Below are 20,022 nucleotides of genomic sequence, written 5' to 3' on the forward strand. Positions count from 1 at the left end.
ACGCAAAGCAAAGGAAGAAGGGGAAATGTAATGGTGAGTCTGTGACTCCATATATAGAATGGTATTGTCTCAGACATTCGTCCTTCCGCGGGAATATGCACGGACGGGCGGAGATAAGACGACTATGTCGCGTGCCGGCTGGTTCATGATGCCAGTGTTGCAGATCGAGTGCGACCCCGAGTTTCCAACATTGGCTGGGCAAAAGCTGGGAATGGCAAAGACAAAAGCTGATCTGAATCATGGAGGAGCCAAGCAGGGCAAGTACCGGAAGCTGCGGATTCAGGAACACTGCAATGGAGTTATGCGGGCACCGAGAACGAATCATCGTGTTCGAGTTCGGCGATACGGGCTTTTATCGAGATGCCAAGCACCGCCATGCGATCTTCCCTGATCTGGGTTGTTTGACATGCGCCTGATCATGACATTTTCATAGAGGTGATGCGGGATACAAGGTGTCAATTACTTAATAATGTCAAGCTACAAAGATGAGAAAACCCGCTATGTCCGTACGTGAATGAATGATGAAGCGAGCCCGATTAGTCAAATAAGTAAGCTTAAGCTCACCAATGACGAAATTGAGGTCTCTGCCCAATGCCGTGTCGCGTGGTGTCATGGCCACTCTCCATCAACCACGCTCTATTAGTCACAACGCCCTGCATACTCTTCCGGATGAGCCGGAAGAGGAGGGCCTGAGTATAACTTGGCGATCGGACTGGTATGTCAAAGAGCTCCATGGGTACTTGATGGCTCAAGGCATGATAAATAGCTCCGAGACAGCCCTCTCAGTGTGACTTGTTGTCTCTGATTCCGCCTTGTTCCCAAGGTCATACATGATTGACATCCTCTTAAACATTACCATTGAAGTTTTGTTTTAAGCCCATTCATACGCAGATATTACCATCACAGATTATATCAGCCCGTGGAAGGCCCTCAAGACGGCCTACCAACCAGAGATAAAGATTTTTCTGTCTCTATCGAGCTCAACATATCGATACCCTCAGTTGAAGCTCTCAAATACATAACCGAATACGATAAGGCTCAGAAACGTGACTTCAGCCTCAAAGTGGAAGAATGTGGTCAGGTCTTCGCGTGCCGCATTTCCTTGGCGGGACACGGCCCCGCTCTCCGACTCCGACTCCGACGGTGGACGACCCCCAACAACGGAACCACTTACTGGGCGACTGGACGGATATCGAGCAGAATCGTATCATGAAGGAAGGGAATGAGCGTCAAAACGAGGATGAAGAATTGGATCAAGACTTAGGACCGACGAAAAAAACCAGCCGTCGTGTTCGATTCGCTGACTTCGAGAAGCCAACAACTCAAAGGCGATCCTGGATCCGGACACGAACACGGAGATGTAGTTGTCTACGTAGTCCAAGTAGCGCAATTCTCTTCGCTGCTTTATTACTGTGTCTTGGAGTCGGATACGTATATCGCTGGAAGGTCGAGACCGCATTGCATCGGAGCTGGATCCCTGATGCTGCCAGCGAACGATTCAGCCAGAACCCGTTGCCCCCGCCTCCAGAGCATCTTCAAATCACCAACTATACACTCCCTTTACGGACGAGAGGACGAGATATTGTAGATGTCAACGGCCGTCGTTTCAAGTTGGCCTCGGTGAACTGGTATGGTGCCAGTGATGAGTTTTTTGTCGCCGGAGGTTTGGATATCCAACATCGCGATGATATTGCAAAGACTATCAAGAAGCTCGGCTTCAATAGTGTGAGGCTACCTTATGCTGATGAGTTGGTCATCAAGAATCCAGTTGTCGAAGAAAAACACCTTCGCGCAAACCCTGACTTGGTCGGTCTGAGGGCACTGGACATCTTCCATATTATTGTTCAGACGCTGACTAAGTCGGGCATCGCTGTCATTGTGAACAACCACATAACCAGCGCAACCTGGTGTTGCGGTGCTGATCCTTGTGATGCTGGCTGGTCGAATGATCATTTGGGCCCCATCTGTCGCGTGCGGCAGACCGAGGACGAATGGATCCAGCACTGGGAGACTATCATGCTTCCACACATCAACAACCCGCTTGTCATTGGTGTTGATCTCAGGAATGAGATCCGCGGCCTTTGGGGAACCATGCCGTGGTCGAAGTGGGCGCCAGCTGCTGAAAGATGCGGCAACCGACTTCTTCAGATGAATAGGGACTGGCTTGTCATAGTCGAGGGCACCGAGTCTTCCAACGATCTGTCCAAAGTGTGTAAACGTCCTATCCTGTTGGATGTTACCCACCGACTAGTATACTCAGCACACGTGTACGCTTGGTCTGGTTGGGGAAGCTGGGAGGGCCGTTTCCTTCAGCGAGACTACGACTCATTCGCGAAGACGATGCACCATAACTGGGGATACATCGTCGATAAGCAGATTGCTCCTGTGTGGGTTGGCGAGATCGGGGCGCCTGTGCAGCCGTCTGTTGGTGACGCCAATTACTGGCAGCACTTAGTTCGTTTCCTCCAGGAGAAAGATTCTGATTTTGGATACTGGGCGCTGAATGCCCGGAAGCCGAAGGGGAATGCAACGGAGAGATATGGACTACTACAAGATGATTGGAAGACTCCAGTGCTTGATTACCGGATGAAGGATATGCTCGAGCTCATGTCGGCTTGAGCGTGATGATATACCTTACGACTATGAATAAAATGAGAATGTATTACTGGTTTGGATTTAAATGTAGATTTGGAGGATATACCTTTTGTCAGCGAAATGGAATCTTGTTAGGACGTTTGTGTGCGTATCGATGAGTGACAATTGTAACAAGCCAATGTCTTGTTAATAAGTTCTTAACCCTACCGAACTAAGACAACCACAGAATGTATCAGCAGTCAGGTGTTGGAAATTCCCATGAAACAGGTGCATCCCTATTTCAAGTTCTTTGTGTAGATACAAATATTAACCGTATTTGTCAAGGTACCTTAAGGTATAGTCCCTAGTGATTCATTGCTTTGGTACGTCGATTGCTAGACTCAATTATAAAAGGCTGTTCCACTCTGATTTCCAGTTGACATCATCGTCGACAGTTAAAAACCCACTGCTAGCAACACAAGACAACCCACATAGTCAGCTCTGTACCAACGTCACAACAATCCTAGAGCAATCACTCAACCTAATTCTAAAATTGTTAGCTACCTATCTTACAAGGAATATACTTGGAATTATAAGAGCCGGGCTGAGCTACTAGTATTCCGTCTCCTTACTCCATACCAGCATCTCAGCTTACAGTGGAGGTTTCGCCGGCTCCTTATCGATAACAAGGGACTGACGTGCCGCACCCCGCGACTCTCAATTTGGTCACTTGCATCTTCTTCGAGAAGCAAACCGACGACCGAGGTTCGAGCTGGAAGTGCTGTGCTGTGCTGTTTTGTGCATCATCACGCAGCTCACCCCAGTAACAGCACCGGTATTCAGCCTTCTGCATGAGAACGACAACCATATCACATCACATTGCATCCTCGAAAATCAAGCGAATCAGTCGCCGTACGCGCGCAGGGTATTGCCCAATCCCATCCATACATCCGCCACCTGGATGCAATTGCTAAGCTGCAACACCTCGGCAAAGGCCATCTCACCTCCCCGCGCATGAGTTGTGTGAGAGCTGATGGAAAGTCAACAACCTTACAAGCGCAACTTCCAGCCAATATCCGTGGGGAAATGCTATGCGCAAACAGCTACTGACCGGGTGAGTATTGCTCGTGTGCGTAGAATATTCTTTTCGCTGATGCTTTATTCGCGACCATTCAGTTTGGCGATGGCGCCAAAGCCGCAGTCCGTGATCGCGAGCGGGTGACTTTGGGCATGCACCCCCAGAGCGCCGAGCTTCCCTTTACCTGGCCCGGGAACGACTCAGACGACGAGAGAAATGCCGGGCCTTCAATATACCGCTTGATACCATCTATGCAGAAATTTCGGAGCAATCTGACTGCTCTTTCTCAAGTGTACAATGTGCGACCATACCAATTCCCTTTGATAGTCGCAATGCTGACGACACATTCCAGCTCTACTTCTCTGCTTACCAAGGCCGAATATTCGTCTACAGACCCCGTGCCGCCCCGAGCCAGGCACTTCCGAGCCAACCTGATCTACAACTGAAGCCTAAAGCAAGTACTGCCGCCCAGTTAGTCGGGGGACAACTTGACGAGTCTCGGCCACACACAGTCAACCATATGATCACAGGGTTCCTTGGCGACGAAGAGATAGTCCTCGCGTGCTACGACGACGGAGATGTGGTGGCATATTACACCAAGGAAATTGAGAAACAAGCCAAAGAATGCCGTGCCACAAGCGACAGGTCACACAAATCTGTTCCGAAACAATTCTTCCATGAAAATGTTGGAATATCAGCTTGGGGCTTGGCTGTCCATCGAAAGTCTCGCTTGATCGCCGTCAGCTCAAATAGGCATGAGGTTGTCGTCTTTGCTCTGGCTCTAACACAAGACCCCCTGAGTCGCAGGGCAGGCTTGTCCCGCACGACACGCCTAGATATCCCAACACGAACCCGGAATTGGCGGATCGTAATACGGATGGCTCCTAGTGCAGACAATATGCCAAACGTTTGTTTTGTGGACGATTGTCAAGGCCACGCGCAGCGAATTTGCGCAATCGACATCAAGGGAACTGCATGGTTAGCAGATATTTGGCAAGGCAACAGAGGTCTAATAGTCATTCCACCACTATGTTCAAATCTACTGAAAAGTGAGGAGTTCCACCCTGCTCCATCCAGAGGATGGGGAATATTTGCTCTGGATGAGAGGGATTTTCTCAAGGTCAAGACTACTGAGGAGCTGTTTGGCGTGCCCACCAATCGACTAGAAGTTATCCCAGCAGGCAGTGGCTGTCAACAACCATTGGTGAACGTCAGGAACGCTGTGGCTAATATTCCTGATAATCCACACAACATGCTGAGGCCACTAAGCCAGCCTGGCCCGATGATTCCTCTTGCTTGGGAACCTGATATGCCTCAGCTAGGTTTTGTTGTACAGGCTGAAGATCTTTTGGGAAGCGATGTTGGCGAGGAAGAATTCGAGGACACCGAAGATGAGACCGATGAGGAACACGATGAAGGAGGCGACTCGGAAGACGGCTCAGAAGTCGATTCGGAGGAGGATGCTATCGTCGCGGGCACAGATTGGAGCTCCTTTTATTTCCAAGCCCACGAATTGGCGCAAGGTCTGAGCACTTACAAGTCACCTGGCAGTTCTCCTGATAATCTTTATGCTTGGGATGCGACATTCAAGCAGCAGGACTCTGAGGGTCAGGGAGAGAACAAGGAAGACATGGGGCATGTTATGAATGGGAACGCAACGGCTGCCCATAAGCTCGATATGACATATTTTCCTCACAGCAACACGGTCTATCGAACACCCCGAAAAGCAGAAATGATGATGGCTTATTGGAGGAGACCTCCTGAGTACAATCGGCATCCACAGTTGCCAGAGGCGTATCTGGCAGACCTCGGGAAAAGGCTGTTTCTGTTACGGACCTACGAGAAGGATATAGAGTTGCGCTCCTTCTCTCCGATCCCGAACAGGGCCTTGCCGACGGAGTTTGGAGTTATCTGCTCGGACGCGCTCAAATTTGGACGATTTCGCGACCCTGGGTTGAGGCGGCATTTCCATGCAACCAGTAGACTCAACATGATTGCGCTGGCCCCTGAGCTCTCACTTATGGCTATCGGGTCACCAACCGGGCGCGTCGTGCTTTTGACATTGACTCGGAAGGCTGTCCCTGCGGAGCGCGATGATGGAACATGGGAGCACGGATTTCGAGTAGAGTGGGTGCTGCCGACAGGATCCGACGAGACGGAACATCGCAAGACGTTGCGACCTATGCATGGAATGGCCATGGGGCCAGTCCAGGTGGGAGACGAGATCGGAGGTAAGGTCGGAGGTGTAGGGCCAGCGATGCCCCGGCGATATCGGCTGATGCTGCACTATCGAAACCACGACATATTGTCATATGAGCTGACACGAGAGGAACAATCGGGAAAGCTATGTATTTTCTGACCCAGGGGCGTTTCATTTCCATCTCTGAACTATATCCTGCATACTGTTTCTTCGCTGGGAGTCTACTGGCTTATTGATACCCGGTGGACGCTTTCATCATTCACTGCTAGGTTAGGGATAATGGAGTTTTGGACCTTAAAGGCGTAGGTAGTTTACTCTTTGGGGTTTTCTATAAGAATATTTTTGTGCTATCTCTTGGCCATGACCGCTGGTGCCGATCTTGATGGGGGACCATTTGATATCAGGCGCGATTTCGACACAGTCTCGTCAATGCTCGAATGTGCTATGGAATCGGAGGCGTTGCATTCAGCATAATGTATTGTTCCTGAATTTGCTTAGTGTGTAGCAAAATAAACTCAGATGAGGTTCAATGCTCGAATAGGTACTATGTTACAAATCACAGAGAACCGCTACTGAGATCATCGTTTTTTCGGGAGAATCAGGTTCGTAGGTCAAGAGTATAAATCGGAACGGAGGCCGGAGGTGAAATCAGCCTAGCTTACCTCGGGAGTGGTGACAATTATGAATTATTTTAACTATGCCTCCGTATCTCGGGGTTCCGGGTCGGCGGGACGAGACAGCCACCCCGCAAACCGACCCGGGGACAAGGGCAATGCCTTCTAGAATAGAAAGAGGATGGGAGTGAGGATAACAGAGATAGTGGTAGAGGGGTGCACAAACCTTGTTTCTGACGGACATGACCAAGTGTAATTTGTATTGATTTGATGGTCTGGAGAGTCTTGATTGGTGGAGGTGATGCTAGGGAAGATAAGAAAGAGGACATCATTTCTGATCAGCTTGTGATAGAGGGTGTCTGATTGGACGGGCAAAATCTGGGGATGATGTTATATTTTGCCCGGAGTTGGAGTTGGAGTTGGGATTCGTGGCACGTCATTCAAGTATACATATACAGGGAGGGAACTACGGTCAGTCAGTCATCAGGTATCTTGCATACCAAGATGAACGAATGGGTTTCGTATGCTTCAGTGAAAAGTGACTAACTTTCAGCGAGATCCCTGTTTTCCTGTGCGGTCTCACCGAAATGATCAAATGTGTGCTGAGACTTGAGTTGAAGAACTGAAGTGCTGTAGAGTGCCGGCACCAAAACTCGGAGCGGACCCAAAATGCCCCCGAAGCAACGGTACGGAAGTGAGCATCCGGCTGCCGCTCTACCGGGATGCCCCGGAGTACAAGGGCCAAGCCTCTATCCCCGTCAGCTTGAAATGCAGGGCAGCCCGCCAAGGTTTGTCTGTAGCCAAGCGATGGAGTTCCGCCAGATCGGATTTCGATGTCCGGAAAATAAAAGCAAGAAAGCATGGGGAGATTGATAGATTTGCAACCACGAGAGCGTCACTGGATATGAGTGGCATCCCATATAAATAAAAGTAATAAATTGATGAAATACTTTTCTTAGCAAGGGCAAAATTCCAAAAACTCGAATTGGAGAGAATGTCCCCGGGGAATATGGCGTCAGGCTTGCGATTGGTCGACGAGTTACGATGTGTCCATGAATTTAGCAATCTACCCTTGTTCTCATTAAACAACTTTTTTACTCACATGAATTGGCAAAGTACCCAAGTACCGTCCAAGCCTCCCCCCACAAAAAACTAACGACAACAACCTTCTTTACTTGTGCGTCTGATAAGAAAAATAGAGCCATGCACAATTGCTCTTTACACGTGAGGGGCGCCAAATGAGATGGTCGTTTTGGACGGCGTCCGATACTTGGGGACCAATTGCAGGCAAAACATCTCTCTTATCTGAGTGACGCCAACGATTTAGCAACGGGATGGTGCGTACAATATCTTAGTAGCTTGGTTCACGTGTAAGACGCAGGTAAGAGGGGAGCAAAAGAAGGTTATTTTGCTTGAACGAAACCATGCTCAAGTGTGCGGTGACGTTGGAGATGAAGCGAGTTGATAGCCAGTCTCACCATGTATATCTCGCCAAGCCTGTTACAGAAATGCGTTGCAATTCTTTGGCATCAACCAAGATGGCAATCTCACTTATCACACCAGACAAGACTGAGAGATTGCTCTATCGGTCTTCAATACGATTATCGGGCGACTTCCCAAGAGCCAAGAAGTCAGGGACGAAAAGAGCTGTAGCTGTAGCCGGTGCCTCAGCCGTACCTCACGTACCCCAGATATTACCTACGTGATTGACACGAGTTGAGGTTTTGCGGTAGTAATGTAATCAAACGGCTTTACACATCGTTCACCGTAATGGAATAATCCTTTCTGGCCTAGTAAATCGGACCAACCCTCCCTCTTGGTTCCCTCTCCGCATTTACGCACGACGATCAGCGAGCCAAGGAGTTTCTAGTCTCCGATCAAGATGCCCGTTTTTCGCCTCAATCCACAAGTTGCAAGGCCTCAGTCAAGAATTCATCATCACGGAATGGATAAACATATGGGATGGCTACGTAGTTTGAACCGACAACGGCGAGGCCTAACATCGCATCAAGCCTGTATCGACAGTACATACCTACACTTGCCAGCTGAGCATATTAACTTCAGCTTTGCTCAAATTTCGGCTCGATATCTATCTACGGATATCAGCCGAGTCTTCTCATCCATGCCCAGGCAATATTTAAGATTGTTCCTTTCTTTTTGCCAGCTTCCCCCATGATCTTGATTCTCAAACATGGAGCAATCTGTCAACGGAGACCGTCTCTGACACAGAAAACCCCACGCTTCGTTCAGAGATATCACACGTCAACGGCGCCCCCCAAACTCCAGACCCCAGGGGATCCCTTGAGGTTGGAGGATTTTCCCGTCCTTTTTTCTGGCTCTCTCCTCTCCCCAGCTTCGAACGGTCCAATGAGATATGAGATTCCAGGTTTCGTGCATAGATTTTGGACGGCTGATGCCCAAGATGACAGCCCCCATTTGTGACTGGTGGCACAGGGTCTTACACCCAGTTTCTAGGTTACACGAAGCATGATGCTTTTATTTATAAATAAGAAATGACTTGTATGACGCTTTATTTCTAGCCATGCGTGTCGAGCAATGTGAGGACTTCCACGGACGGTAAGCTTCCTTCTTCCTTTTGGGCAGTGCATTGTCAATGCGAAGCCTCTCAGCGCCAAAGCAAGTTCAAGTCAAGATCGGGCGTCTCGGAGGGCGTGTCAAGAAGCGATGCGGACTCTGTCCGGGACGAGACGACAAAGACAGGGGTGTTTCTTCGATCTCGAAAACCCAGGAACCAGCCGAGAACGGCGCAAAGAGGAGTCGACATAGTAGACGCCTTTCCAAAGACGTGTAAGCGCGTTGGCGCTAGGGTCGGTACCTGGACAGAGCATGCAGGCGCCGCTATCTTTATCTCTATCAATTGGGGGGGGGGGGGGGTACGTACCGATAAACATCCATGAGATGGTTTGTGGTTTGTGGTTTTTGTATGTGTCCAACTGGTTACTACGCTGTATCAGATCAATCTATGGGCGGTATCACAGCGACTAACGGGTGCTCGTACAGCCCTGTGAAAGGCTGAGCCATGCTGGTACGTACCCTTAGACTCGCTATCTCTGCCCTGGGCTCTATCTCTGGTGCCCCCAGCTCAGCTCTGCTGCTATCTCTATCTCTTGTCTCTCATTGTGTGTCGCGCCTCTATCTATGCCCGAACCATACCAGGAGATCTGCAACAAATTGTCCCACGCCCAGGACATCCATGGCGTTTTTGGCTCATGGAGACAGACCCGCGGCCGGCATGGGTATGGATATGGATATGGATATGGATTTGGCGTTGGGTTGAGTCTAAGATAGAGCAGTACTGTGCAGTGAGGCATGTAGGCATGTCAAACAATTATATTAAAGTCTTGCCCCATCACCTGCATTTCCTGTTTCTCTTCTCCATATTCCCTTCCGTTTTTATCCCACTAGGTTGTTTCCATAACTTCCTATAACCGGTGGAGCTTTCCTTCCTCTTGCTCTTCCTCTTCAGGACTCACCCGTCAATTACTTCACCTTGCTCGTCATTTAACGTGAGAGGGATCTGCTCAGCTTCATCGAATCTCACCTCTTCCATATTTCGACAACCTAAACCCGACGAACATACGAAACGAGATCCCACGAGACTTTATACACAATAATTCAACATGTCTTATGTTATCCCTGGACCCCCGACTGCCTTCAATGGCACCAACGAAGAGCTTGGTGGTGATTCCAGTATGTTTTTCCGTCGTCGACAACGCGAATACTCATCATCATCACAATCCAATACTAACACGATCCTTCTCCAGCTACCGAGAACCTCAACCAATGGTACCAATCCGGCGACCAGGCCTTCATCATCCTCTCCGCCTGTCTCGTCCTTCTCATGGTCCCTGGCATCGCCTTCCTGTACTCTGGTCTTGCCCGAAGAAAGTCGGCCCTCTCCATGCTCTGGGTTGTTATGATGTCCTTCTCCGTCATTGTCTTCCAGTGGTACTTCTGGGGCTTCTCTCTCGCCTTCTCTACAACTGCCAACAACCCCTTCATCGGTGATCTCAAGCATTTCGGTCTTATGAAGGTCTGGGGTGCTCCCTCAGTCGGATCTCCTCTTGTCCCTGCTCTGCTTTACTCTTTCTATCAGATGATGTTCTGCGCCGTCACTGGCGCTCTTACAGTCGGTGCTGTCGCCGAGCGAGGCCGCGTTGTGCCGAGCATGGTCTTCATCTTCTTCTGGGCTACTCTTGTCTATTGCCCTCTCGCGTACTGGGTCTGGAACCCCAATGGTTGGGGCTTCGTTAACGGCGTTCTCGACTACGCTGGTGGTGTTCCCGTCGAGATCGGCTCTGGCATGTCCGCGTTCGCTTACTCTTGGGTTCTGGGCCGCCGCAATGAGAAGATGATGATGAACTTCCGTCCTCACAACATCTCTCTCATCACTCTCGGTACCATGTTCCTCTGGTTTGGTTGGCTCGGCTTCAATGGTGGCTCTTCTTTCGGTGCTAACCTCCGTGCTGTTATGGCTTGCTGGAACTCCTGCCTCACTGCCATGTTTGCTGCTATGACTTGGTGCATTCTCGATTTCCGCCTGGCTCGCAAGTGGTCCATGGTCGGCTGGTGCTCTGGCACTATCTCTGGTCTTGTTGCTGCTACTCCTGCTTCCGGTTTCCTCGACCCTTGGGCTAGCATCATCCTGGGTGTTGTCGCTGGTGTCGCTTGTAACTTTGCCACCAAGAGTAAGTTGTCTTATCATTTCTTTTTACACACAATCGCTAACCTCACACGCAGTCAAGTTCCTTGTTCGAATTGACGACTCTCTCGATGTCTTTGCCGAGCACGGTGTCGGTGGTATCGTTGGCCTCATCTTCAATGCTTTTTTCGCCCGTGGCTCCATCATTGGCCTCGACGGCGTCAACACCGGTGCTACAGGTGGCTTCATGGATGGAAACTACGTCATTATTGGCTGGCAAATCGCTGCCATTGTCGCTGCCTCCGCTTATGCCTTCGTCATGTCTGCCATCATTGCTAAGATCATCGACTTCATTCCTGGACTGAAGCTCCGTGCCTCTGAAGAGGCTGAGCTCCTTGGTATGGATGACGATCAGCACGGCGAGTTCTCTTACGACTACGTCGAGGTCCGCCGAGACTTCCTTGCTTGGAGCCCTCACCGTGGTGAGCCCGCTGAGGATGGTGATGTACTTGAGCCTACCCATGGCATCCAGGAGCACCAGTCTATGATGAACCCAAGCGAATCCGATGACGTCCGCAAGACTCCTTCTCTTAACACACCCGATGTTGTTGCACCCGACGCGGTGATTACCGAGAAGCATGCTTAAACTTGCTTACGGCAATGTTATCTTTGCGAGTCGTATTAGCCTTGTTTGATATAGAGGGGTTATTTTATTGCCAGAATTTCTTTTTATTAACTTGTGGGATGCTGGGAGTAGCAGGCAAAGGCGTTACGGATTTACCATCTTTTCGACGTATCTGCCTTGGATTGTTTTAATACCCGCTTGGTAGATGTGGATGGCTTTGGAAAAGCGATGCAGGTCATTGGACACGTATATAATTTTGTGCCATGTGGTCTTTAGACAGTTACAAAATCAGATCACTATATATTATATTTATACATGTCTCGATCAAGCACCAGTGAAAGGACTTCAAGCTGCTTTGGTCTTTTCGAATTGGTTGAAACCCCATCCAAATGCCTACTGCAGTCTTGCTTCCATTTATTCAAAGGTACATGCTGCGCCAATTCTAATTGCTAACTATAATTAAGGACTAAACGGTACTTGTCGTTTTGCTAAATCTAGGTGGCATCTCATATATCTTTATATGCAAGGCCACACTTTCTCAAGAAGGCGGCACACCGTCTGTTACCTTACCATATGGTAATGACGAGTAATCTCCGAAGCAAGAGTAGTCGAACTGTGCCTTTTCTGCCATCTTGTCCTGAACCTCGATGAACGTATCCAGGTCACACCAGCCGTCCTTACGGTTGACGTCACATTCCGGAAAACTCCTGCCCAAAGGCACAGTCCGTTGGTTTAGTACGAAGTGAATGTACTTGGTCTCTTTGCCATCAAGGTAGCCGTCTCTCTTTGGTGAGACAGGGCTGGGCGCCTTAATGATTTCGATGTCTAAACGCGCACCGAAAGGAGTCAGTTTAGAAACAACGAACTCATGTTCACCGGGATATTTGTCAGTGGGAAGCTCCTCAGAAAACTGGCGAAGGCCAAAGGCTGTCAGGATAGAGATAATGTTGGTGTCGTGAGAAAAGTCAAAGTAAAGACTTTGGTTCAGAGGAAATGTCTCCTTCATGCTATCCAGTGTCGTGTTAATCTGGGAGCCAGAGTAACCGAGGGTATGATTCTTAAGCCTTGCCATGACCTCTTGCTGGTAGCCAAGGCCAGTAGCTCGCTGCATCTCTCGTTAGCAGGGTTGGGGTTGCCAGAGAAGTCAACTTACGCCTACTGGGCTTTGGAACCCAGCCCCCGAAGAGAATCCAAGGTCGATAGAGTAGCCAAAGTGTTCCCATTCCTCGTATGTAAAGAGATCACAGAATCTACTAAAGCCGTATGCAACAGTTTCATAGGGACACATGTTTTGTGCAGCCCAGACGTCTGCTGGTGTCCACGTGAAACCCTTTGTCACATTATTGAATCGGGCAGTTGCTATGTGACTTTTTAGTTGTTGGTCTGCATATCTGACGGAGGAACATACCGTCTTTGAGGTACTTCTTATACCATGCGGCTACAGGAGTCACATAGTCCGCCTTGTCAGAGTTGGGGCAGTTCAGCCCTCCAGCAAGGGAGTTGTTGAAACCAGGGGCCTCGATGATCACTTCGATAGTGGCATTATTGGTCCTGCTGCTGTCAGACTACTGCAGCAAACACCTTGGACGAATCACGCTTACCACTCGAGGCCAAAAAAGCCAGCCATCCAGTTTTCTGCAGATTTCAGCATGCGATCCTGAGTCTATACACTGTCAGTATCTTGAGCCCTGGGTGGTATATGAACGAAGTTCACATACTGTAGTTCGGACGATGAGTTTGCTTTGAGGGTTGTACAAGCTACCATACATGTAACTATGCAAGACACCTGAACTCGTTGTCAGTTTTAAGTTCATAGTTCTGAACAGATAAACTCTTACCAGACTCGAAGAGCTCCTGTCGACCCCTTGGGACTAGGATAGCCTTTCCGAGTTCGTATTTCCAGTCCATCAAAAACTCAAGGGCGCCACTGGTCTTGAGGCCAGCCGAAGCATTGGCAAGTCGCTCGCCAAGGGTTGCGACGTTCGAACCTGGGGTTGGATATCGAGCACCATGACGAGAAAGCATCTGGACCTGAACGATCTCAGCACCTGGAGGGATTGGATACTCGTCCACGCCGAAGCCTGTAGATGGAGAATAAGGACTCAGGTAACCCATCATCTGGAAGATGCTCCGGTTACCCTCCTTCATGCCTTCGATAGGGATAGATGTCTGCAACGGATCATTGGGGACAAAGGTGGCAGTAGGCTCAAAGACATGGGTTTGTGCCATGAAAGCCGGCTTTCCAGTTTCAGTAACGCCGGGCCATAGTTGCGGCGAGGTCTGAAAATACTGGGGAACCCGGGGTGGGTCACCCGGACATGAGCCGGAGCCGGAGCCGGAGAAGGCAAGTGGAAGACTAAGATAGAGGTTTATGGCCATAAGAATAACGACAAGGCCCGAGAGAAGCATTATGGTGTTCCTGTATGAGCGAATTGGACCACGCGGTATGATTGGTTGAGCGGGAGGCTCCCTAGGGCCATCATCGTGACCATCACCCTCATCTTGATGCACTGGCTGATAGCCCGAAGCACCCGGGGCTGCTTTTGACTTGAGAATTCCTGAAGCTGGAGCCATATTGATACAGGGCTGGTTCGATGGTGATGGGTAGACTGTAGGTTGATGCGCGATAGCTATGCTGTCTCAACAACCACTCTCTATGACCAGCATAAGCGAAGATTGGGCTGTAGGATGTACCCCTTTGGCATGGGGCTGTGCCTCGGAGAAGTGATCTCAATGACAGTGGATAGTCGATGAAACAATCCGGTCAATCTACGCCCTAGAAAACTGGTGGAGGAAAGAGAGGAGAGGAGAGGAGAAACGGACGGGGGTGTCGCTCTGAGGCGACAAGCGCTATAATTCGATGGTGCTGAGTTCGATTTGCTTAATGATGTTGATGATGTTGCTTCTTTGAAGATTGGTTGAGGCGTCGAATTGATTGACCCTGCGCGTTAGGAGTAGCCCGCCTTGTGCAAGGGGAAAGTGGCCAATTGGATAGTCAGCCATGCACTGTGTTGGATCCCCTGCAAGCCCTGTTGGACAGGGGAAGGAATCCGATCTTCGGCTGTCCGTAACACTGAGGGGCATTTTCTAGCGTTCCTACAGGGCGACAACAATTGAATTGATACTGTCATAGGCACTGTACTGATATTGCCGGGTCGCTTAATATCCACAACAGAAACAAGCGCCAGGATCGCCGACCCCGTGACTATGGATCTCATCTCATGGGATCTCACCGTCGTTTCCACCTCAATCATCAGATCTCGAGTCTATTTTGAGAATGTAATGTAAACCTAGTCGTAGTCTTCGTTGCCTCTTCTCTCAACGCCTCATCCATAATCCTGATGCATATGGCTTGTTTTGCATTGGCAACGCGTCATTCTAGTCGCAGATCGAGGCCCGTCCTCTTGCCAATCTCGTCAAGGATTAGCGACATTCGTTGTTGTCTCGAAGACCATCATGATGAGTTGCAACATATCGCTATCTTTGCGATCATGTACAGACCAGTCATCATTGTTTCAAGACACAAAGTGCAAGATAAACCCGGGGTTCCTCCATGGAAGATATTTCGTTGGCTACTCAGGTCTTGAAACAAGCTGCTAGCTACCCTATCATGGTATCAAAACCATCATTCATCAGGAACAGAAGCATATCTGCCTGTGGGTCATCTGAAAGTTATCGTCTTCCTCCCTTCGATCTGCTCTGAAAGTCAACCACTTCGTCATCGATCCTAGCTAGGCATCCTTGACCGCCATTAATCAATCCATGACCAAAGGCCATTTCGAGGAAGGGGAAAAAGCCTCCTCGTGACATAGAATCCAATGCAAGGCGGATCGGTATAGAGACAACGCTGAGATGACGATGGAATACAAAGCAAGTTCCCCGAACCTAACCCTTGGTGGCTTCAGCCCAAGCAAAAAGCAAAAGGCCCATTCAGTTATTTTCGCTCTAACATAAGCAGACCAGACAAAAATCCGAGACCATGAGAGCTACGTTCTCGCCTTTCATCCAATACCAGATTTGTCTCTGCTGTCTCACCATGCCAACGTAACCAATCATCTGAAACTAAGCACATCTTGACCAACTATCGAAAGCAAGTCATTCATGTGTCAGCCATTCCATCCAGATTCTGTGCCAAATCTGATACCACCATCTCATCTTATTTCTTGTCTCAGCACGCAACTCTCGTTAAGAAACAGCCACATTTCTTCCTTGGTATCTTCTCACATTGGACAAGTCCCCCCACTGAGGCGTTCCATCCCTGGTCACCACCAAAGTCACAACCCCCGTGGTCTTAAGTATTATGCCGGCTTTCCGCCAGCCTTCAAGCCTCGTTGTCTCGTCTTACCTGGTCGCAGCTATGGGTATGTGTTCGTTTCGTGTGGCTCTACGGATATATTATGCCAGCATTCTCCAAGCCTGAAGAACTCCAGAACAAGGGACTTGCATGCTTATAGAGCACCCCTGACACTCTCGACTTCTCCCCCTTACTGTTGCCAATGGGAGAGCACACAGCGTTCTGCCGTGAGACGCCCGGCTTATTCCCAACCTAAACGAAACATTTCTTGTAGTTTGGTACACATACGAATTAGACTTGTCACACTATCATATATCACTTTTATAGTCTTCTGTGCCTGAGCATCTCGATCTAAGTTATGCATGCGATTCCTTGTATTCGGCTGTCCCCAGTAGGTGCTAATACTGTATGAGCCTTAAACACACGTATTAATCCTTGATTTCTCTTTTTCAACCAATGCCCATCCTGCCATGCCCATAAAGTCAGATACCACACTGCACCGATAGACAGGTTCGCCTGAGACATGATAAACCATTCTTGTTACTTTTCCGCGACCGTGACACCCCAACAAAAAAAAGAAAGAAAAAAAAGAAAAAAGAAATAAAAGAACCTAAAAAAGCATACTCAAACTCGAGTGCAGGACCTTATTCATAACTTTTAATTTCTCCCCCGTTACCCTCAGATTCCTCATTGCCCTTTTTATGCGCCTCGGTTCCAAAGTTGATAAGCACCCCATTATCTCATCATGTCTCGAGAGCATGCATGAATGCATGCGAGTTCACCCCACAACTGAGGTTGCTCTAAGCGCTAGAAGCACAGTTTTAGTTGGCCTGAGACCTGAGGGGGAAGAAACCGTCTGGCATGGGCTCAATGTGCCAGATCTTGGGTGCTTCCTTGTTGAAAGCAGCGGACCACTCTTGTCTCAGGTCTGCAGGGAGCTTCCATCCCAGCTCGTCATCGCGGAGTCTCATGCGTACCAAGTGTCGACGTTCCCGGGCAGCCTCACCGTTGACGAAGCCTTCTCGGCGATGCAAGATTGTGAGGTTGTTAATGAAATGCATATCACCTGCATGTGTGCTGATCTCCAGCTGAGTTGCCTTGGCAATGTTCTCAATGGAGTCCAATGCCTCCATCTGTCGTGGCGTAACGGCGGGAAGGTTGGTAGGGCGTGGGTGAATTGCATTTCCTGTGAGTGCCACACGCCCAAAGTTGATCAACACTCTCCCCTCATGATGAAAGAGGACTGGTCGGCACTGGAAACGGGGTCTATCACAGTATAGCGCGTCAGTTGATACACTCCTTGCTAATCGCTGTGATGAGAGAAACAAATAAAGAGGATGTAGATAATCAAGTGCCTGAACTTACAGGGCGAATGGCCAGTCAGAGCGAGCAAGAGTGCGGACCATATCTGGACGGCTAGTAGCAAGAACATTGTAGACAGTGTAGGCTGAGGCGATAATGCATTTGCCTCCCGAGATAGCGGTGCTACGTGTGAGCCAGCTGACTATATCACCAGCTTCCTCGTTGTGGAAAGTCTAGAGTAGAAGTTAGCCTGGTTGACTATTCCTTCCAGGAATTATAAAGAAAGATTAGCATACGATGGGGGAGGTGGAGTGTCGATGGTGACCAGCCTTGAGCTTGGATGAGTTGTCGGCGATGATATGGACTACAAATATGTCAATGAGAAAGAAGCAAGGTATTGGGGTCATTCGAGCCAACCTAGCATATTGCCTTTTCGATCTTGACGCCCATGACGATTGGCAATGTAAGACTGAATGCCAAGATACAGCACAGTCAAGTCCTCGACTGAGTACTTTTGAGGATCGAGGCCACGAATGACACCAAAGCCCTTGCCTTGGTGCACGTCTCGGCGGATACGATCCAGTCTTGGTCCCAGAGTGGGAAGAGGGAAGTTGTCTCGGGAGACACAATCCCCGTCAAGTCCCAAGGCTGGCTGGTGTTAGCCACATGATGAACGCCATGGAAGCGTCGCCTCAGGAAAAGAGACGTACCTTTAAAGACCAGCAAAGCATTCTCAGCTTCCTGTAGATCGGATTCGCTCAGAGTGTGAATGTATTCCGATTCATCCGTAAATTGAGGACCAACCCAAGCCATAGGCTCGTCGAGAAACTTGGGCCACCCTTCGGGGACCCCAGCCGGTCCATCTGCCACGCGACTGACACAGCCGGCGGCCGCAGGAGCTAGTTCAACGGCCGGGCTCGGGCCAATGATGGGCCCAGCTAGGGAAGATACCATGGTAATGGTTCCTGAGGGAGAGGTTCCGCTGGTGGCTTGGTGGGGGTGTCTTGATACTGAGGTACTCTGTCAGCCAGCCTCCTACATGAGAAAAGGGATGTGTAAGTTTTGTTAAGAACCTACGTTACAAAACGCAACGGGCCGTTGTCTGATGACTGCTGGTATAAGTCAGGATCTGCGTGGAGACCAAGTGGACCAGGAAGAGATCGAATATGAAAGATGATATGTGAGTTGAAGGTGTGCTGGGGCGTTAAAAAGAGAGATGAACAAGATGGAAGGAAAGGAATGGGACCTCTGGAGGTGCGAGGCGTCTACTTAAATGTGTTTGCTTAATGAAAGGCGGAGATCAAAACAGAAGAGAAAAGGAACGTTTGATACTATCGTGGCAAGTGCCCTTCGGTCAAGGTATAGTGACGTTGGAGGCGCCTCCAATTTCAAAATTCTGTGAAGAGTAACATGAACAGAAGGCGCAACTTACAGTCGAGATCAAGAGTAGCAGCGGCCGAGGAAAGAGGAAAAGACGGAGGTGCAAGGTGTTAAAAAATACGGCAATAACGATGGATGGCATGCAAATTGCAGCACAGACGAACAGTTCTTGACGAGCGAGATTGAGATTGATGAGGAATATCAAAAAGAACGTTCAGACTAAGTAGGAGGCTAGTAAGGTATTATTATAGCTTTTCCAAGATGTTTGGAAATCGGTGGTAGCCCTGTTCAAATTTAGAGATGAAGGTGAAGCTCCTTGGATATGCGGCTCTTGGAAGGATGTTGAAGTTATGTAACGTTCTTCCATGCTTCCTTCGTCCCCGTTTTCTCGGATTCGATGAGAGAGAAGGCAGGTATAATGAAAAATTTCACTAAAGGTAGATCTGCTTTTCGTTCCGTGGCTTCCACATCCATCCAATTTCGAGTACCTCTACCTTAGGACCTGGGTAGCTACCTTACACCACTTACACAAGGATTGTTGAGATAGCATCGGGTTGGCACTTCCAAGTTGGCAGGGTTAGAGACAGGGTATACGTAGATCGGGTACTTGCGTAGCCGTGCTCGTGGCAGGTCGCAGATACGCGGCGGCAGGAAGCTGCAACAGAACCCAGCAACGCGGGTATTCGCTGAACTTCCTGCCATATTCCAGGGCTAACGCCTTGAACAATTAAAGTGCCTGGTCAGGTACCGGTATCTCAGGGCGGGAAACGGAAGGAACAGACGAACTCTGAGGTATCAATTGGAGGTGAGTAAGTGCCTTGCCGTTGATCCTGTACTTCATTCGCGGTTCCTCGCTTCCATGTCACCAGTGGGTTGCTCAAAAGTCCTGGGTAGCAACATAAACTCTGGGTCGCCTCTCATTGCAAGGGAGGAGGAAACGAGACGAGAGAGCACTGTAACATTCCTTGGGGAAACGGTCCGGGCCCTCGACTAGAGTAGGAAGAAAAAGAAAAAAAAAGAAAGGAGAAGGAAAATTGATAGAAGTACCAAGCCTAGCCCAGCAAGGGTTGATTGATGTGTATGGTTCCAAGCTGTAGTTAGTTGAGAAAAGCAAAACACCAAAGGCTAAGAATGAACATGAGCTAAGACTAGGAGAGGCTCAGACTCAAGCTCAGCTGAGAGCCCAATCCTAGTTTAACCGAACTGGAGTAGCATGGTAAGGATGATCCTTCGTGTTGATCCCCCAGTAGCTACCTCGCAGCTTTTCTTTCCTAATTTTAGGTGTGTTTCAA

The 20,022-nt window shown here is 49.2% G+C and overlaps 5 protein-coding genes across 5 annotated transcripts; 3 read left to right on the forward strand and 2 right to left on the reverse strand.

The window, feature by feature from the left end:
• The first annotated feature begins 700 nt into the window (after positions 1–700).
• On the forward strand, positions 701–2,734 carry FOBCDRAFT_211619 (glycoside hydrolase superfamily). Its single transcript, XM_031181938.3, has one exon. It carries the CDS (start codon positions 1,072–1,074, stop codon positions 2,617–2,619), a length of 1,548 nt encoding a protein of 515 aa, XP_031042706.2. The 5' UTR covers positions 701–1,071; the 3' UTR covers positions 2,620–2,734.
• Positions 2,735–3,607: 873 nt separating this feature from the next.
• FOBCDRAFT_125021 (uncharacterized protein) lies at positions 3,608–6,039 on the forward strand (the record flags this gene model as incomplete). Its single annotated transcript, XM_031181939.3, has 4 exons — positions 3,608–3,688; positions 3,751–3,951; positions 4,005–5,883; positions 6,017–6,039. The coding sequence occupies 4 exons, from the start codon at positions 3,608–3,610 to the stop codon at positions 6,037–6,039; spliced, it is 2,184 nt and encodes a 727-aa protein (XP_031042707.3).
• A 3,836-nt stretch (positions 6,040–9,875) lies between these two features.
• On the forward strand, positions 9,876–12,086 carry FOBCDRAFT_173592 (ammonium transporter AmtB-like domain-containing protein). Its single transcript, XM_031181944.3, has 3 exons — positions 9,876–10,177; positions 10,252–11,175; positions 11,228–12,086. The coding sequence occupies exons 1-3, from the start codon at positions 10,108–10,110 to the stop codon at positions 11,773–11,775; spliced, it is 1,542 nt and encodes a 513-aa protein (XP_031042712.1). The 5' UTR covers positions 9,876–10,107; the 3' UTR covers positions 11,776–12,086.
• FOBCDRAFT_211627 (histidine phosphatase superfamily) lies at positions 12,072–14,667 on the reverse strand. Its single transcript, XM_031181942.3, has 6 exons — positions 13,593–14,667; positions 13,473–13,540; positions 13,356–13,417; positions 13,163–13,305; positions 12,908–13,113; positions 12,072–12,859 (listed from the first exon to the last, which is right to left on the reverse strand). The coding sequence occupies exons 1-6, from the start codon at positions 14,326–14,328 to the stop codon at positions 12,293–12,295; spliced, it is 1,782 nt and encodes a 593-aa protein (XP_031042710.2). The 5' UTR covers positions 14,329–14,667; the 3' UTR covers positions 12,072–12,292.
• Positions 14,668–16,639: 1,972 nt separating this feature from the next.
• Positions 16,640–19,721, reverse strand: FOBCDRAFT_246833 (uncharacterized protein). Its single transcript, XM_054702808.2, has 8 exons — positions 19,255–19,721; positions 18,783–18,898; positions 18,428–18,546; positions 18,061–18,353; positions 17,768–17,998; positions 17,647–17,714; positions 17,414–17,583; positions 16,640–17,314 (listed from the first exon to the last, which is right to left on the reverse strand). The coding sequence occupies exons 1-8, from the start codon at positions 19,430–19,432 to the stop codon at positions 16,870–16,872; spliced, it is 1,620 nt and encodes a 539-aa protein (XP_054558783.2). The 5' UTR covers positions 19,433–19,721; the 3' UTR covers positions 16,640–16,869.
• Positions 19,722–20,022: the final 301 nt, after the last annotated feature.

The sequence above is a fragment of the Fusarium oxysporum genome, chromosome I (genome assembly GCF_013085055.1).
Source record: "Fusarium oxysporum Fo47 chromosome I, complete sequence".
Taxonomy (NCBI): Eukaryota; Fungi; Ascomycota; class Sordariomycetes; order Hypocreales; family Nectriaceae; genus Fusarium; species Fusarium oxysporum.

Bases quoted from the DNA above. Each gene is read 5' to 3' on its own strand.
- FOBCDRAFT_211619 (XM_031181938.3), top strand. From the start codon at position 1,072: ATGTGGTCAGGTCTTCGCGTGCCGCATTTCCTTGGCGGGACACGGCCC.
- FOBCDRAFT_173592 (XM_031181944.3), top strand. From the start codon at position 10,108: ATGTCTTATGTTATCCCTGGACCCCCGACTGCCTTCAATGGCACCAAC. The intron at 10,178-10,251 runs GTATGTTTTTCC...ATCCTTCTCCAG, and splicing joins AGAGCTTGGTGGTGATTCCA to CTACCGAGAACCTCAACCAA. The intron at 11,176-11,227 runs GTAAGTTGTCTT...CCTCACACGCAG, and splicing joins TTGTAACTTTGCCACCAAGA to TCAAGTTCCTTGTTCGAATT.
- FOBCDRAFT_211627 (XM_031181942.3), bottom strand. From the start codon at position 14,328: ATGGCTCCAGCTTCAGGAATTCTCAAGTCAAAAGCAGCCCCGGGTGCT. The intron at 13,418-13,472 runs GTATGTGAACTT...GACAGTGTATAG, and splicing joins AACTCATCGTCCGAACTACA to ACTCAGGATCGCATGCTGAA. The intron at 13,114-13,162 runs GTATGTTCCTCC...AAAGTCACATAG, and splicing joins TAAGAAGTACCTCAAAGACG to CAACTGCCCGATTCAATAAT.
- FOBCDRAFT_246833 (XM_054702808.2), bottom strand. From the start codon at position 19,432: ATGGCAGGAAGTTCAGCGAATACCCGCGTTGCTGGGTTCTGTTGCAGC. The intron at 18,547-18,782 runs GTAAGTTGCGCC...TTAACGCCCCAG, and splicing joins TGCTACTCTTGATCTCGACT to CACACCTTCAACTCACATAT. The intron at 17,584-17,646 runs GTATGCTAATCT...CTTCTACTCTAG, and splicing joins GACACTCCACCTCCCCCATC to ACTTTCCACAACGAGGAAGC.